General features: G+C 39.9%; 1 protein-coding gene across 1 annotated transcript; it reads right to left on the bottom strand.

Annotated features, from left to right (window-relative positions):
* Positions 1–447: 447 nt before the first annotated feature.
* Positions 448–8,120, bottom strand: LOC128310969 (transport and Golgi organization protein 1 homolog). The gene is made up of 5 exons (XM_027055915.2): positions 7,572–8,120; positions 3,203–3,224; positions 1,348–1,423; positions 1,146–1,256; positions 448–520 (listed from the first exon to the last, which is right to left on the bottom strand). The coding sequence occupies exons 1-5, from the start codon at positions 7,603–7,605 to the stop codon at positions 488–490; spliced, it is 276 nt and encodes a 91-aa protein (XP_026911716.2). The 5' UTR covers positions 7,606–8,120; the 3' UTR covers positions 448–487.
* Positions 8,121–18,999: the final 10,879 nt, after the last annotated feature.

Below are 18,999 nucleotides of genomic sequence, written 5' to 3'. Positions count from 1 at the left end.
CAGAGGGGAAAATGCAGGTTACAGAAAGCAAGGTAGGAAGGTCAGGCACAATTCTACGGAATGCATTTGGCAAAAATTCTCTATACCGGCCACGACATTCATTCATACAACAGGATTTGTGACAATTAATATTTGAACATCTTACTCTTCTGCAGCCACTCTTCTTTGTTTATAGAATTCTTCAAGGATATGTGCTTTCTCCTTCAGCTGTTTGACTTTTACTTCCTTGATTGCTTTCACAGACCTCAATGCATTATACTTGTCTTCTAAGGCCTTTTTATTTTCTGTAAAAAATGGATTTTCTTTATAAGTGTGCACATGACCTGAGAGTTGGCTTTGGTGTGACAGGAAAAGGGCAAGAACCATGAAGGCAAGAAGGCATTCTTTCCCTTCCCAATGCAAAGTCATGTACTCACATGGGGATTTTCTCCCCAACAGACAGCACACCTTCCAGTTCACAGTTATTGGACCTCAAGGTTCTCAGCTCTCAATCCTCGAATTCACCATTTCCATCTTGTGACTTTAAGACAGATATGAGAAAAGACATTCAAGAAATAATGATCACACAACAATGTGAATTCACCTAACACAACATGATTGTACACTGCAACAAAGAAAGATCCTGAGGCATATATATAACAAGGAGAAAGCCAACTTGGTAGAAAATAGTTTAAATCAAAGAGCTCACAAATGGCTTTCTTAGTGGAATATATATCAATAGATAGATAGATAGATAGATAGATAGATAGATAGATAGATAGATAATAGATATCTCCTTCCCTATTCACATTGAAAATTATCTGTTCAGCATTAAGACAGGAAGGGACTATACAATTTGGCTAGTAATCACCCTTCATCGCTCAAATATCTTCTAGAATTTTCTTCATATCTTGGAGGGCAGAGCTGAAATGATGTGATAATTACCTAGTTGTGAAAACACAAGGTACTTCTTAGTCCTTGAAATAGCAAAACTCCTCATGGTGATCCTAGTGAAATTCCAGCTCACACTGCAGATGGAGATTTGGCTCCCAGAGGCCCAATCTCTACTGTGGTAAACAGCAAGTGAACATACTGTGCTCACCTCACCCAATGAACAAAAAGCCTCCAAAGCCAAATGACAGTAAAACTCAGCAGCCAACTCTTACCAAGCCGTTATTCTTGACATTCTTCTCTCTCTCAGATTGCAAGGTAGCACGTGCACTTTGAAGACTGTCACTTAAAATTTCATTAAAATATTCAACTGTTTTGATGTCCTCCTTCAACAAAATGCAATGGATCAGTAAATAATAACTCACTATTTTCACTTCTGTTTTGAGAAAGCAATCCAGGCAAAGAAGGGGTTCTTACCTTTAATTTAAGAGCTTCATCAGAAAGAAACTTAATTTCTTTTAGTTTCTTAAAGACATTTCTTTGATTCATTGATCTATAAAACATATGACAAAGGATTAGAATTCACAAATAGCATAGTGATAGACAAAACCATCTTTTAATGTGTGATTCCTTCCACAAATAAACAGACAGTGCTTGACATTTGTGAAGCTTGTCTTGAACTAGAACTGTTTATAGAACACATGAAATAGGTCAGTAGGATACACTACCAGAGGTACAAATAACCAAAATGAAATCAGAAAAAATCTTTGAAAGGGTAATGATCCCTTCTGCTCCCAAATGGATACTTCATCAGCAAGTTCTGTTTTCTTTTTAAATGTATTGATCTTCTCAGTTATTAGCTATAAACTAACTAAAAGGAGAGAAAACAATTTCTAAGATTATTAGCAAACCCAGTAACATCGAATAATCTCAGTGCATTAGTACAGACACATTATCTGACGGGGGGTGTAAGTAACTTTTTAGCTTTCCATTGTGCCTGAAGAAATCAAGTTTTAGCAGCATTTTAAACCTAAGAAAACCTTATATCAATGAGATTCCTATTTAAAATATCGTCCAAAATGGAGAAATGCAATAAAATGTCTTCTCCTAATTTCTCTCCCATCTGGAAGCACCCTTCTTGGAAAATTCAATCACTCCAAGTACTTATGTCACCACCAGAGATGAAAGAGAAAAATCAAATCCTATCAACTTATGTTTCTCTCCTCCAATCATAAAAGTACATAAGTAGATCCCTGCCAACAAACAAATAATCAAATCCATCATTTAGTCCTGGTTTGTGCCACTTCCACTTATAGGTGCTATTTGAATTCCACACAAGGAAAGCTCCAAATGTTGATTGATTGACTACCCAAAAGTCTTCAATGACTTCCTGCTGCTCACAGATTGCCTTTCATGAATCCTAGCTTGGGGGCTGTGGAGGACAAGGTCTTTGGAAAAAAACACACTTGCTGGAGGATCTGGATAACTCACAGCCCCTAAAAGAGAAGCTTTACATCCCAAAAAGAGAATGTTACCTCCCACCTTAGAGGAAAACAACACACACGAAGCACCCAATTACAGGTGGATAACACATGTAAGCTCTAGACAGACTCCTCTAACAGGAATTAATTCTCTCATCTGACCACAAAGTGCAAACTTCTCTTCTGTTGACCCAGTGTGAGAGCTCTCATGCCCTGAGATCACTCTTCTCACTGCCACCACTGCTGCATTCACAGCGATGAATACCAACCAGCCTTTGCGGGCTTGTTATGGGTCAGGCAGCCACCCTCTCAAGACAGCACCACAGAATCACCACAGTCTATGGGGCCCATGCAGAATACATTACCCCCATTTGTATCACATTCACTTCTCATTCTCCCCTGGCATGATTGGCTCCCTCCACCTCAGACTCAAAACCTTGGTTTAAACCTCTCTTGTGACACACACCCTTCCTGGCAATATCTGGCTTCTTCTCTAAGCTTAGGCTTCTTGATAGACTCAAAGAAGGTTTTCTCATCTTCACATTTCATCAAGAGCCAGGTCATGGCAAAGTACTCACTCCAAACCTCAGGATCATATATCATCACTTGTTTCCTAACCATTTTTGTACAGAATTACACTCATTCTGTTCTTCTTCCTCCTGTGATGTTTTCCTCCCCTGGTCTCTTATCTTAAGAGAGCAAATCCCTCCACATTGTCACATAGCCTCCTAACAGTCAATTAATTAGACATCAGAAGTCACCATATTTATCCCTAGTTAAAAAATTAAAATCCACATCAAACACGAGTACTGAAAAAAAATTACAAAGAATACTAAAACCTAAAATCTTACCTTGATATACTTGAGGCTGTACCTGAGAGAGGAAGAAACAAAATTAAGTTTGAGGTCAAAACATATTATTAGTGGGGCGCCTGGGTGGCTCAGTCGGTTGAGCATCCTACTTCAGCTCCGGTCATGATCTCACAGTCTGTGAGTTTGAGCCCCGCGTCGGGCTCTGTGCTGACAGCTCAGAGCCTGGGGCCTGTTTCAGATTCTGTGTCTCCCTCTCTCTCTGACCCTCCCCCATTCATGCTCTGTCTCTCTCTGTCTCAAAAATAAATAAACGTTAAAAAAAATTAAAAAAAACCAAAACATATTATTAGTAAAAACTTATATCTCCTGATAAAATATTAAATGTAATCCAATGAAATTACAATCATCATTTTGTTCAGCTTAATAAATTCATAAATTAAATATAAGAAAAAATTAGAATTTCATATTTAGTTCACGATTCTTTATAAACTATTTCTGATAAAAGCATAAAGATTCATGGCTTATTTTGAGCAAAAGATAGATTTACATTCTATTAAATAAACATCAACATATTCAATTTTGTCAGTGCATAATACAGAGAGTTTTAAAAATATATAATTGGGGCGCCTGGGTGGCGCAGTCGGTTAAGCGTCCGACTTCAGCCAGGTCACAATCTCGCGGTCCGGGAGTTCGAGCCCCGCGTCAGGCTCTGGGCTGATGGCTCGGAGCCTGGAGCCTGTTTCGGATTCTGTGTCTCCCTCTCTCTCTGCCCCTCCCCCGTTCATGCTCTGTCTCTCTCTGTCCCAAAAATAAATAAAAAACGTTGAAAAAAAAAAACTTTAAAAAAATAAAAAAAAATAAAAAAATAAAAATATATAATTAAGATATTTGCCTGATTTTTTTTCTCTTGTAGTCAAACCCAATATCCACACTGAAGTCCAGAACCTGGGATCATATGAAATGACAAAAGAAAGAGAGAGAGAGAGAGAGAGAGAGAGAGAGAAGGAGAGAGAAAGAGAGAGAGAGATGGAGGGGACAGGGAAGGGAGGGGAGCGCTGGGGAGGGAAGGGAAGGCAAGGCAAGGAGGAAAGGAGGGGAGAGGAAAGAAAAGGAAAACCTTTGTACTAAGATATGCCCCTTTCATTTTCCAGAAGGCTTTCTGAAATCTTACACAGGGTTGGCTGCTTTCTGAATCAATAAACAATTAAAACATGTCAGGTGCTATGATTTTCCTAGATCACTAAAAACAGAGGGTCTTCCAAAAAAAAAAAGTCATCAAATGAGAAAGAAAGAGAGTGAAACATGGCTAGAGAAAAAGCATAGGCAACAAAAGAAATGATGCCTAACATTTCAAAAAAAAAAAAAAAAAAAAAAGCAAAAAGAGCTCCCTGTGAGAGGGTATAAGAAAAGCAAGAGGAACTGAACTCCTAAAAGGGAACTGGTCTGAGGCAAGGATCAGAAGTTTCTATACCTCTTTCTGGAAAAGTGAACAAAAGAGAGATAACAGGTATCAGGGAGTAATGGTTGTCTGGGCAAAATCAGAAGTAACAATTTAAAGCCTGACTGCACAAGTATTTCATTTTCTAGGAGCCCTAAATAAGAATGTCAACCATGGAAAAAGACATCCTGTGATTGTCTTGTGTCCACTGAAAAATAACAACCACAAAATAATGACTGTGGGACTGAAGGATGCTTCCCCACTCCCAGCCCCTCACCCTTTGGAAAAGTGCCTTTATAAGCCTGGCACACCACCCCTTTGGGGATCGATATTCCTCTTTCTTGTTGGCTCCATTGTATGCGAGCTATCTCTAATAAACTCCGATTGCTTTGTTTCCCTTGCATTCAGTGTTCATTACTAAGACACTGAGACTTAAGAACCTGGTCTTGGTGGTTCAGTAACACCCAGACCCAAGTCATCCCCTGATGAATTATAGCTCAATGAAATCCAGGCAAGACTCTACCTTAACAAAAGGTAGACACATTGTCTTGACCCCTAGAACGTATATCCCTATTCGAAAGTTTTAAATGATGATGTGATGTTGAAGCGAGCCCCAACATCTTGCCAGGATATTGGAATATCATCAGGGTATCAAAAAGCTAGTCATAATAATGTTGTTATAAGAAAGTGTATCTATGGAGGGCAAACAGAAAAGCATGGATAGTCCATTAAGGTCACATGTTTCCTTTCCTAAGCAGGGAGAGATGGCCTTACAAATACTTAATATTCATATTTTCTTTTTGAAGGGAAAGATTCCTAAATAGGCAAAAAAAAAAAAAAGAGGAAAAACAGCCATTTAGAAATAAACTCATGGTATTCTGTTCTTCCTTAGAAGGTCTGTCCTCAAGAGAAACTTTTTCTCCAAAGCCTAATACGGGTTTTCCTAAAGATAAGCAATGCAGATGAAGGGAAATACTCAACTACAGTGCTCTTCCTCCTTCCTGTCTCACAGGGGAGTAAACTCAGCCTAAAACCTAGCCAGGTAAAGACAAAACTTCACACTAAAGGCCTATTCACCTCAGTTTCTTTAAACAAGAATGTGACCCCAAAGGGGCTGTTTCAAAGAAACTTACAAGGTACCCTAAAAGGAAAAACCACATATTTTGGTTTTTTTAATTCTGTGTTTAAAAATTTTTTTAATGTTTATTTGTTTTGGACAGAGAGAGAGAGACAGAGCATGAGTTGCGGAGGGGCAGAGAGGGAAACACTGAATCCAAAGCAGGCTCCAGGCTCTGAGCTGTCAGTGCAGAGCCAGACGCGGGGCTCAAACTCATGTACAGCGAGATAATGACCTGAGCCAAAGTCGGACACTCACCCGACTAAGCCACCCAGGTGCCCCCAAAACCACATATTTTGAACACAGAATGCAAGCATTAGAATCACACTTCCTATGGCAGAGACGGTGGGATAATCAGGCTGGGAATTTAAAATCGCTCTGATTAATAGGAGAATGACTCTAATGGAAAAAGTGGTCAGTATGCAAGAAGAGGTGGTGAATGTGAGCACAGAGGTGCTAAGTCTAGGATCCAAAAGGACTTCTAGAAATGAAAGCACCATTAATAGTAATAAGGAATGTCTTTGGTGGATTTATTAACACACACAACATAGCTGAGGAAAGACTCAACAAGCAGAAGGAAATGTCAAGTAGAAATATCCAAAACAGAAACACAAAGAAAAAAATTAAAGCCACAACACAGAAAATCCAAGACCAGTGGAACAATTATGAAAGGTGTAACATACACAAATGGGAATACCTGGAGAAGAACTGAAAAGATGATACATTTGAAGTGAAAATGAGAATTTTCCAAAATTAATGATAGTCACAAAACACAGATCCAGGAAACTCAAAGAATTCCAAGCAGGATAAATACCACCACCAACCCCCCCGCCCCGCCAAAACAAAACAAAACAATAAAACTACCCCTAGACATATACTATTCAATCAACAGAAAACTGAAAACAAAGAGTTATGGAAGAAGCTAAGGGGTAGAGTTGGGGGCTGGAGTTGCAGGAGGCAGGGAGAAGTAACACCGTACCTAAGAGGAACCAGGACAAAAAATACTCAGAATTCAGAAACCATGCAATTCAAGAAGAATGAAATGTTTGTACTGTTAAAAGAAAAGAACCCATCCACCTAGAATTCTGTGGCCAGTGAAATTATCCTTCAAAACATACTACAAAGTAAGGAAACTTATCAGAGATACTGAGGTCAACAGTAAAGCCTTAATTCTCCAGGAAAGCATAATCCTTAATGTACATGCATAACAACAGAGTGTCAAAATACATGAGGCAAAAACTGACACAAGTGCTAGGACAAATAGACATATATATTATGATAGCTGAAAGAATTCAATAACATTTATCAGTCATTGACGGATTGAGGATACAGAAATTCAAATTTAAGAACACAGTTGGACTGAACTGTGTCATCAGTCAACTTGGATTCTTACCATCTATAGAACACTTCAACAGTAGAAAAATACGCATTCTTCTCAAGTCACATAGAACATTTACTGACATGGACCATATTCAGGGTGATAAAATACAGCTTAACTTAAAGTAAACAAAATCATAGAAAATACGTTCTCAGACCACAAATGCAAGCTAGACATCAATAATAGAAAGACAGCTGGAAAACTACAAAAAATATTAGTGATAAAACAACACTTCTAAAAGAAGTGGGTCAAAGAAGACATTTCAGAGAATTTTTAAAACATTTTCATCTAAATGATAATGAATATTGGAATTATTACAATTTGTGGGATGCAGTGAACACAGTGCTGAAAGGGAAATTTGAAGTACTGAATGCATATAGAGGTCTAGTTAAAAATTTGTGCTTACCAAAAAAAAAAAAAATTTCTGCTTACTTAGGATTACAAGGCTATCTATAAGGTACTTTAGTATACTCACAGCAAGGACAACTCTCCAGAGGTAAATCAGACATGTGCAAATTGCAAGGGTGGCAGTAATAACAGTAAGCTTCCACGAAATTCCGATCACACGAGAGCCAACAGGGAAATGGTCAGCCAAAATATGGACAAGCTGAAATAATATTTGAGATAATGAAGAGTATCAAAGACATTTATAATATCTGTCACAAAGAATCATCTTTATTAACAATCTTCAAACAGCCTCCAGGAGGTTATAAGCATACCTCTCAAATGCCTCCTCATGAAGGAGAGGGAGGAGAGAAGGCTTACAAAGGAGCAGGGGCAAACCTTTAGGAATGATGACTGTGTTTACCATCTTACTGTGGTGATGGCTTCATTGCTGCTTACCTATGTCACATGTCAACAAAGTGTATTCTTTAAAAAGGTATTGTTATTATACATAAATTATACCACACTGAAGCTGCCGGGAAAATCTAATAGGCCACTCTTGGAGATTTTACTTTGCTGACAAACACATTGGAACTATTTTTAAACAGTTAGGAGAACTTAAGAATTTATAAGCCAACTTTACAGGGCACCTGGATGGCTCAGTTGGTTAAGCGTCCGACTTTGGCTCAGGTCATGATCTCACGGTTGGTGAGTTCAAGCCCCGCGTCGGCTCTGTGCTGACCGCTCAGAGCCTGGAGCTTGTTTCAGATTCTGTGTCTCCCTCTCTCCCTCTCTCTCTCTCTCTGCCCCTCCCCCGCTCATGTTCTATCTCTGTTTCTCTCAGAAATAAACATTAAAAATTTAAAAAGAGACAAAAAAGAAAAAAGTAAAGGTAAACTTTTAGTAGACAAGAAATAAATGACTTCTGTTGTACATTCATGAAGTACCTGGATAAAATCCTTTGGAACATTTCCAAAAATACGCCAAAATTTATGGAAGGATGGGAGAAAGTAACAATACAAATGTACTAGAGATTCAAATGAGATTGTTATAGAGACAGATGTTTACACATATGGATATAACTGAGAGAGATGGGCAGCTCCTATTACAATAATATAGGATTATTCCAGCAAAAATAAGGTCTACATTATTGTTTAGTTTCTACAAACACTGAGATTTCCTTTTTTTCTAAAGTTTATTTTTATTTAAAAAAATTTTTTGAACTTTTTTTTATTTTTGAGACAGAGAGAGACAGAGCATGAATATGGGAGGGTCAGAGAGAAAGGGAGACACAGAATCTGAAACAGGCTCCAGGCTCTGAGCAGTCAGCACAGAGCCCGACGCGGGGCTCGAACTCACATACTGCGAGATCGTGACCTGAGCCGAAGTCGGACGCTTAACCGACTGAGCCACCCAGGCACCCCAAAGCTTATTTATTTTTAAAAGAGAGAGAGAGTGGGGGAGGAAAAGAGAGAGAGGGGAGACAGAGAATCCAAAGCAGGCTCCACGTTGTTAGCACACAGCCTGATGCTGGGCTCAAACTCACAAACCGTGAGATCATGACCTGAGCCAAAATCAAGAGTCAGATGCTTACCTGACTGAGCCACCCAGGCATTCCACGAGGTTTTATTCAAGGTTTACTCTGAATCTGAATCACAGCCCAAATTGTCAGATTTCTGAAGTTAATAAAGATCTGCATAATCAGGTGATCTTGTCTATTTTGATGAAATCTGTGAGATTTTAAGTTACTTGAACACACATCTCCAAATAGCCAATACAATAAGTTCAAGTTCCTATTTCACAGTGTTGCACCTAAATCAGTCAATAGCAATTACTATAATTACTTTCTAAAAGAATTCAAAAGTCCTGGATATGGTCACCAAAACAACAGAACACATATCATTTTACTAAAACTAGACTTACCAGTGTTTTAGGAGAACATACACTCACAACACTCACAATGCAATTCATTCTAATTCACATACCAAACTTTAATTGTGTGCCAATAAGCCTCTCTAGAAAGTAGTCTCCAAAATGTGTACCATATGTATCTTCAGCTCTCAGAACTGAGGTCACTAAAATGTGTGCTGGTGGGAAATGAACACTGACTGGCTGAAAGAGAGCAGGAGCTGTCCGCACAATGATCATGGGGATCAAATGCACCAAAGACAGAGATCTTGACATGAATGGTAAACATCCTCAGTCCTGAGCACTCTTGATACCCCTGGCAGCTATCTGGATGCTGATATCAGTAGTTACTGTTAACTAGATTAGATCCAATGGGACCAATAACGCTAGGTTCTCACAGACAATGGCCACGACCAGGTGGAGGTGGGAAATGCGACAAGTTAGTTTATCCATGGGGAGGCGGGAGAGGGAGAGCTGAACTCATCTATGATATGCAGTCTAGGTAGAGGGGGGAAATTCCAGTAAACAGAACCAAGAAATGTCCTCCTTTCTAGACTCAAAACAAACAGAATAGACTCTTTTTTGCCTGGAGGTACTCATGCAGGAGGATTCTGCCTCCATTTAGCTTGTCCTGACTTGGGACTTTGCAGATCCCTAAGAATCTGGTGCATGCCAATCTAAAGAAATCTACTTCTTTCTATGGGTGTTCCCTGTCTCTCTCTCAGGCTCCTAGGAGTACAGGTTTTGCTTTTTAATGATACAATAAAACATTCACACTGGGAACCAGGTATTTCTTTATAGCTGGACAATCCTAAGGACATTCAAGACCCTTTTTGCTTTGGGTAAATCAACACCCTGTACGTACTTGGCTAAAGAAAGGATAAGAATTCATTCACTTTCTGATCACACCACTCCTAGTGATTTTCCTATTATAAGTGTCCAAGCAGGGCAAGGCCACTTCATTTATGCTGAGCTTCTCATCAACCTGGTTGGACACAGAGTTCTTGGGGGCAGCCTCCAACACCAGAGGGAGAGAGCTGCTTCACAAGCTCCTAAAAACAAACAAACCAGGAAGCACAGAGCACAAAGGACATTTCACTTTTTAACCCTCTAGTACCAACACCAAGCTTCAGATACCACTGTTCCCAAGGCTACCAAACTTCACAAATATGAAAGATGTGCTGATAGGAAAACTAACTACATATAAGAGAGACCCTAAACTTACAAAGCTTGAAGCAGGATCTTTACAGGGCTTCCAGGAGCCAGTCAGTCTAATACTATGAAATACTACTAATAGTATTAAATGGCTCCTATTAAATAAGAGTTCCTGACATTTCTAAAAACGATTTTAGTGAGATATAATTCAAACATCATACAAGCCCGTTATTTAAGACAAAGATCTCAGTGGCTTTTACTATCTTCACAGGTCCTTCTTTCTTGACACTGTGAAGCTCTGGTTTCCATCCTGTCAACGGTACTCTTTTTGGACCAAGTGGCCCTGACAGGATCCACAACTTGATGTGGACAGTTGTGGCCAGAACCCCTACAAGCTGGTCAAGAAACCTTCTCGGTCTTCACAAACAACCGAGCTCTCATCACGGACCCCATGAAAAAACCATTTTTTAACTACAGTCTGAAAAAAAAAACAATAAAAAAGGGAAAAATCCACAGATGTCGGATGTGTACTCACATTCGTGTTTGGGTCACCGGGATGCCCGAGTAAGAGCATACAGAAAAATAGCTTCTGAACCTTCAATGTCCTGGTCCTTTAAGGGGCCAGAGAGGAAGTGCAGATGGGGGTGGAGAGGAGGTGGGGGTGGGCGGGGAAGGGAGGGGGTGGAAAATGGGTGGTAATTGGGGTTGGAGGGGTTTAAACAGGGGTGGGATTGGGGAGGGGTTGTGTCAGGAGAAGAAGGGGGTCAGGGACAGTACCAGGATCAGATCAAGTACAAGAGGGGAGGGAGGAGGGTTCAGACAGGTTAGTAGGCCAGCAGGTCAGTAAATCACTAGATGAGCAGGACACAAACAGCAGGTTAAGTGGACTCTCAGGAGCAGGTGGAGCAGAGGAAGATCCCTCTTCATCCAAGTCTTCACCTGTTTAAGCATTGCCGTAGCAATCTGGATGCTCTATACTTTCTCCCCACCAATCAGCCGCCTTTGCCCCTGATAGATCACAACTGACATCCCGCGTGACTGCATATTTCAAAAGTCCCTTGTATCTGGTGGAATGCGTATCCCTAGGGAGTGTCTATGTATGTCTGGGTTTTGTATGCATGTATATTAGTTATAGGTGTGAATTTGTTGCCCCTTCGGGTCTTCCTGATTGTGTGTGTATGTGTGTGTGCGTGTGTGTATTTTGTGTATGTCTCCACTGTGTGTAGGGTATGTCTCATGGCTCTGACTGTGTGCATCTGTGTGCATCTGTGTGTGTGTGTGTGTGTGTGTGTGTGTGTGTGTTCTCCTCAGGGTGTCACTGGCCATGTCTGTAGTGTGGGTCTGTGTGTGAGTCTGTCCATAAGCCCCATACCTGAGTTTCCAGGTGAGGCTAGGTGTGATTCTGGGCTTATGGTGTCTTTTTATTTCTCCGTGAGTATGGGTGTCTGTGAACCTCAGAAATGAGCTGCTGCAAAGGGGACTCCCCAAAGGTGACCCCCAGCGATGGGTGAATACGAGACCATCTATCTCTTCATTAGATATGTTGGGAAAACTGTATACCCACGTGCAAAAGAATGAAAGTGAACCTTTCCTTATAAAACACACAAAAATCTACTTTAAATGGCTTAAAAACTTAAATGTAACACCTGAAACCATCACACTTCCAGAAAGAATCAAGGAGGAAATGTCCTTAACTTTGGTCTAGGCAACAAGTTTTTGGGATTGGCACCAAAAGCATAAGCAACAAAAGCAAAAATGAACAACTGGGACCACATCAAACTAAAAAGCTCCTACACAGGGAAGGAAACCATCACCAAAATGAAAAATCAACCTACAGAACGGGAGAATGCATTTGCAGACCATATCCAAGAAAGGATTAATATCCAAACTATAAAAGGAGCTCATATGAATAGTGGACCTTAAAAATAAAACTGCCAGTTACGTTACCAGAAAAAAAAAAATTGGCTTATTCAGGAATAGCAGAGAACTGCCACTTGGGACAAGTAAGCTATAGCAAGTCTGGAGAACAAAGGAGAGGAATACTTTTATAGAGGAAAGGGGGAAGTTGGGAGGGCTATATTAAAAGAGGTAAACTGGGAGATCCAAGTAGAGAGGGTTTTCATTGCTTAAGTTGTGACAGTCTCTCATTGGCTGGGCTGTCATCAGGGAAGAAGAAAGACCTTTCTTCCTCTTGCTGGGGTAGTTCAGCAGTAGCTGAAGGAGTATCAGCTTACAAGGTATGTCTCCTTCCACTGGGTCTGCAACAAATGACACGTGATAGAGCCTGTGAGCTTCCCCCTTCTGGCCCCCTGACTCCATTTTATAGTATTTTTTCTTTAAGTTTTTATTTTCTTTCCAGTTCATGAGCATACAGTGTTGCATTCATTTCAAGTATGCAATATAGTAATTCAACACTTCCATTTTAAATAAAGTTTCCTTTTGTAATTTTCACAAACTCAATAGCAAAGAAACCATATAACATGGTAGAAAAAGTGAGCAAGGACCCGAATAGACATTTTCTCAAAGAAGACACACAAAAGGCTAACAGGTATATGAAAAGATGCTCAACATCACTAATTATCAGGGAAATGCAAACCAAAACCACAATGAGCTATCACCTCACACCTGTTTATTAGGATGACTATTCCCCAAAAGTCAAAAGGTAACAAATGTGGGCAAGGATGTGGAGAAAAAGCAAACCCTTAAGCACTATTGTTGGGAATGTAAGTGGGGATAGCCATTATGGAAAACAGTTTGGAGGTTCTCAAAATATTAAAAATAGAAATACCATATGATCCACCAGTCTCACTTCTGGGTATATATCACTATCTCAATGAGACATCTGTACTCCCACGCTCACTGCAATATTATTCAGTAGCCAAGATATGGAAACAACTTAAGTGTCCAACACATAAAAAAAATGGCCTATGCATTCAGTAGAATATTATCCAGCCATACAAAAGGAAGAAATTCTACCATTTCTGACAACATGGGTGAACCTGGAGGAGGTTATTCTAAGCGAAATTAGACACAAAAGACAGATATTGTATGATCTCACGCACATGTGAAACCTCCATTTAAAGAAAGGTAAACCTGACAAGACAGAGAATTGAAGGGTAGTTACCAGAGGCTGGGGGATGGGCAAAAGGGGGAGATGTTGATCAATGTACAAACTTTCCATTGTAAGATGCACATGTTCTAGAGATCTAATGTACAGCACGGTGACTACAGTTAATAATACCATATTGGATACTTGAAATTTACTAAGATAGCAGACCTCAAGGGTTCTAACCACACCACAAAAACAAACTAGCTATGGGTGGTGATGGATATGTTAACTAGTTTGATTGTGTTATCATTGTACAATATGCATATATCAACACATCACATTGTACGTCTTAAATACATAAAATCTTTATTCATCAAACATAAATAAATAAATAAATAAATAAATAAATAAATAAATACCAAAATAAAGAGACACATAAATAAAATTCCAATGTGTGGAAATGACTTCGCATAATGCCTGAAACACAGTAACAGCAACCAGAGATGCAAGAGGACCTGGGACATAGATATGCAAATGGTACTCATGTATGCTTGGAGCAAAAAGGTGAGGAGAGAAAACAGACTTCTTTTAAGAGATGAAGCTGGAGAAGTAACTAAAGGCTGTTTCCGCAGGACCTTGCAAACCAGTTAAGAACTTTGTGCTTTTTCCTGAAAGTTCTGAGAAGCCATTGAAGAATTTTAATCATTCACTGGCTATTGCTGAGCTTTCATTTATTTTTTAATTGTATATTTTATTTTTTAAAATTTACATCCAAATTAGTTAGCATATAGTGAAACAATGATTTCAGGAGTAGATTCCTTAATGCCCCTTACCCATTTAGCCCATTCCCCCCTCCCACAACCCCTTCAGTAACCTCAGTTTGTTCTCCAGATTTATGAGTCTCTTCAGTTTTGTCCCCCTCCCCGTTTTTATATTGTTTTTGTTTCCCTTCCCTTATGTTCATCTGTTTTGTCCCTTAAAATCCTCGTACGAGTGAAGTCATAGGATTTTTGTCTTTCTCTGACTAATTTCACTTAGCATAATAACCTCCAGTTCCATCCACGTATTTGCAAATGGCAAGATTTCATTCTTTTTGATTGCCGAGTAATACTCCATTGTATATATGTACCACATCTTCTTTATCCATTCATCCCATCGATGGACATTTGGGCTCTTTCCATACTTTGGCTATTGTTGATAGTGCTGCTATAAACATGGGGGTGCACGTGCCCTTCGAAACAGCACACCTGTATCCCACAGACAAATGCCTAGTAGTGCAATTGCTGGGTCATAGGGTAGTTCTATTTTTAGTTTTTTGAGGAACCTCCATACTGTTTTCCAGAGTGGCTGCACCAGCTTGCATTCCCACCAACAATGCAAAAAAGATCCTCCTTCTCCGAACCCTCGCAACATCTGTTGTTGCCTGAGTTGTTAATGTTAGCCATTCTGACAGGTGTGAGGTGGTATCTCATTGTGGTTTTGATTTGTATTTCCCTGATGATGAGTGATGTTGAGCATTTTTTCATGTGTCGGTTGGCCATCTGGATGTCTTCCTTGGAGAAGTGTCTATTCATGTCTTTTGTCCATTTCTTCACTGGATTATTTGTTTTTTGGGTGTTGAGTTGGACAAGTTCTTTACAGATTTTGGATACTAACCCTTTATCTGATATGTCATTTGCAAATATCTTCTCCCATCCTGTCAGTTGTCTTTTAGTTTTGCTGATTGTTTCCTTCGCTGTGTGGAAGCTTTTTATTTTGATGAGGTCCCCAGAGTTCATTTTTCCTTTTATTTCCCTTACCTCCAGAGACATGTTGAGTAAGAAGTTGCTGAAGCCAAGATCAAAGAGGTTTTTGCCTGCTTTCTCCTCGAGGATATTAATGGCTTCCTATCTTACATTGAGGTCTTTCATCCATTTTGAGTTTATTTTTGTGTATAGTGTAAGAAAGTGGTCCAGGTTCATTTTTCTGCATGTTGCTGTCCAGTTTTCCCAGCACCACTTGCTGAAAAGACGGTCTTTATTCCATTGGATATTCTTTCCTGCTTTGTCAAAGATTAGCTGGCCATATGTTTGTGGGTACATTTCTGGGTTCTCTATTCTATTCCATTGATCTGAGTGTCTGTTCTTGTGTCAGTACCATACTGTCTTAATGATTACAGCTTTGTAGTATAGCTTGAAGTCGGGGATTGTGATGTCTCCTGCTTTGGTTTTTTTTTCAAGATCACTTTGGCTATTTGGGGTCTTTTCTGGTTCCATACAAATTTTAGGATTATTTGTTCTAGCTCTGTGAAGAATGCTGGTGTTACTTTGATAGGGATTGCATTGAATATGTAGATTGCTTTGGGTAGTATTGACATTTTAACAGTATTTGTTCTTCCTATCAAGGAGCATGGGATATTTTTCCTTTTTTTGTGTGTCTTCTTCAATTTCTTTCATAAGCTTTCTATAGTTTTCAGTGTATGGATTTTTCACCTCTTTGGTTGGATTTATTCCTAGGTATTTTATGGTTTCTTTGTGCAACTGCAAATGGGATCAGTTCCTTGATTTCTCTTTCTGTCACTTCATTGTTGGTGTGAGCTTTCATTTTTAAAAGATCACTCTAATTGGAGGTGGGGAATGGATTTACATGAAATGGAAGTGGGAGTTACAGTAAACAGGTCAATTTTAAGGCTGTGCATGAGATGATGGTGGCCTGGCCTATGTTAGTTGCATGAGACCGGAAGTAGTGGGAAGATTCAGCAATTGTTTCCAGACATAGAACTGAGAGGTCTTGCTGACTGGATATCTGGGTTGGGGGAGAGGGAGAGGTTTAATGCATCAGTTGCTACAGTAGGATCGAGTAGCTTAACTTGCATTAAGCTATGACAGGGTGATCTTGGTGGGAATGATACAACTGAGAGGTGAAGGCCAGGACCCAGATGACCCCATGTTGAGGACAGGGTGGGAAAAGAAGAGTGGAGTCAAGATTATTGACTTGTTGTCAACAGTATTGCTTGTTGCCACTTAACATCCATTCCCACCTTTGCTCTCATAGTCAGAGAATTCCTGATTTTTAGTTGGGTACATGGCTTTGTAGAGTAAGACTTTAAATTACCATGAATTTGTAAGTTATGGTCAACAGAATGCAAATGGGGGTGATGTGTGCTATGGGCAATGGTGTTAAAAGAAAGGATATGCTCTCCTCTCCCCATTTTCCCTCCCTGCTGGCTGCAAGAGGACCTGATGTGCTGAGTCATCTTTGACCTTGTAGGTAAGGAAGAAGAGAGCAACAATACAGAATCCTGGGCACTTGATGCCATAGGGTAATCATTCCAGGTTTGAACGTATGCCTAGAGTGTTACATGAAAGAAAAAAAATACATATTTTGTTGAAACCACCATTATTTATAGCCCCTGTTAGAGCAGCCCAATCTATGTCCAAACTATTACAGAATTTGGTGCAAGAAGTGAGTGGCTGATAGTTTAGAACCCAAAATAAATGGCATATGTTTGGTGGGCAGGCAGTAAGTGGGGAGGCACAGATATTACAGGCTGAAACTTTGGTGACTCTTTTTATGTTGGGACAAAACACTAAGCTGTTGTCTATTATCATTTTCATGGCAGATCATATGCCATCAGAACCTGAAACTCAAGAAGAAATTAACAGAAATATTTGGAATGCTGTTGTGTGTTGGATGCATTTTGCCACATTCACCAGGAACCTTCCACAAATAGATCTCAGGTCAGCCAGACTGCCAGCACCAATGCAAGGGTATACAGCCCTTCTAAGGAAGCTCTTTCTGCCTGCAGATGACAATCCAATTTGGTGGAGAGTACAGTGACTGGTGCCTCCAAGGACTGAAAGAGGCACAAACTTCTGCACCCCAAACAGAAGCAATTATAAGTAGCTTTCAAGAGATAGGGACACCCAAGCCTTTCTCAGTCACGTCCCCAATACAGATAACTCAAAGCAAACTGGTTAAGGGCAAAATAGCTGTCATTAATTTGCTAGGAAGTCTTGGTAAATACCAGAAGAAACTATATAGAAGACCAGAGTTTTCAGGCCCCAAAAGTATACCTGAACAAAATATTTCAGTATGATTATTTATATATGGAATTTGACAGACATAAAAGTAGACCAGACACCTAAATGTTTGAAGGATATTTTTTTTTTTTTTTGCAAATGCAACGATAAGCCTAGGAAAATGGGGAGGAGAGAGCATATCCTTTCTTTTAACGCCATTGCCCATAAGGTATAGACTAGTTTGACCTCTAATACAATTCCTATGATCCCGTTTCTGTACTAGCAGGAAGTGGGCTGCAAAAAGCATGCTATCCTCAAGAAGGGTATGTTCTTCAAAATGGCCACTTCAGATTTGTCCACAGAGGATGATGAACATGAAAGAATTTTCCAGAGGAAAAGACAAAAGCTAAAGATGACAGCAGAGGAAGGAATACCTCCCAGAGGGCAGAATCAGGACCTGCTGAATGAACTGAGACCTCAAACAGTGCCGGGACAGGGTGCTTTCATAATTCCTGCCCAGGGGAGTTGGATCATTGTCATGGACCTATGCTACCTCATTATTCATTCTTCTCTTTCCAATATTGGAGTTTTTTTTTAATTTTTTAATGTTTATTTATTTCTGAGACAGAGAGAAACAGAGCATGAGTGGGGGAGGGACAGAGAGAGAGGGAGACGCAGAATCTAAAGCAGGTTCCAGGCTCTCAGCTGTCAGCACAGAGCCAGATGTGGGGCTCGAACTCACAGACCACAAGATCATGACCTGAGTCGAAGCCGGACACTCAACCGACTGAGCCACCCAGGCGTAGGATATTTTAAAGCAATATCCTACTCCAGGGATATATGTTGGTTGGTCTGGAGAGTAGAGATAACTCATGCTTTAGTTTATAGTTTGTCAGATAGGGAGCTCTATCCCTATTGAATGGAGAGAACCAAACAATAACAAGAGATACTAAATTTTGACTCAGAGGTAGCCATTCTATGAGACTTTGAGGTTATATTTCTTGAAGATGACAATATTCTATGTATGGGGATAATGCTCTGTGTGTATTCATGGACAGTTGTTTAATCAAAGGGGTAGACCCTGACAGAAACTGGTAGCGGTCACTCAATAGTCATGCCTCAGCTCTCTCATAGAAATGGAATCCCCTATTTCTGGCTGAACACATAACCACACAAAAAGAAAGACCACATTTCCCAGCCTCTCATGAAGCTACCTACAGCCAGGTGACTAAGTTCAGACCAATGAAATGTCAGCAGAGGTGATATGTGAAACTTGCTGGTTGTTCACTGAAGCTAGAGACATATCCTTCCTTTCCCACTTTCACTTTGCACTTCCTGGATGTGGACATGATGCAGAATCCTCTCAGTTCTACCCATGATGCTGAGTCCTCTCAGCTCTACCCTAG

The sequence above is a fragment of the Acinonyx jubatus genome, chromosome C1 (genome assembly GCF_027475565.1).
Source record: "Acinonyx jubatus isolate Ajub_Pintada_27869175 chromosome C1, VMU_Ajub_asm_v1.0, whole genome shotgun sequence".
Lineage (NCBI taxonomy): Eukaryota > Metazoa > Chordata > Mammalia > Carnivora > Felidae > Acinonyx > Acinonyx jubatus.
This window is presented reverse-complemented; position numbering and strand designations above follow the sequence as displayed.

Excerpts from the sequence above, each read along its gene's own strand:
- LOC128310969 (XM_027055915.2), bottom strand. The coding sequence starts at position 7,605 with ATGTCTGATTTACCTCTGGAGAGTTGTCCTTGCT. Across the intron at positions 3,225-7,571 it reads TCTGGAGAGTTGTCCTTGCT|GTACAGCCTCAAGTATATCA; the intron begins GTGAGTATACTA and ends TTCCTCTCTCAG. Across the intron at positions 1,424-3,202 it reads ACAGCCTCAAGTATATCAAG|ATCAATGAATCAAAGAAATG; the intron begins GTAAGATTTTAG and ends TATGTTTTATAG.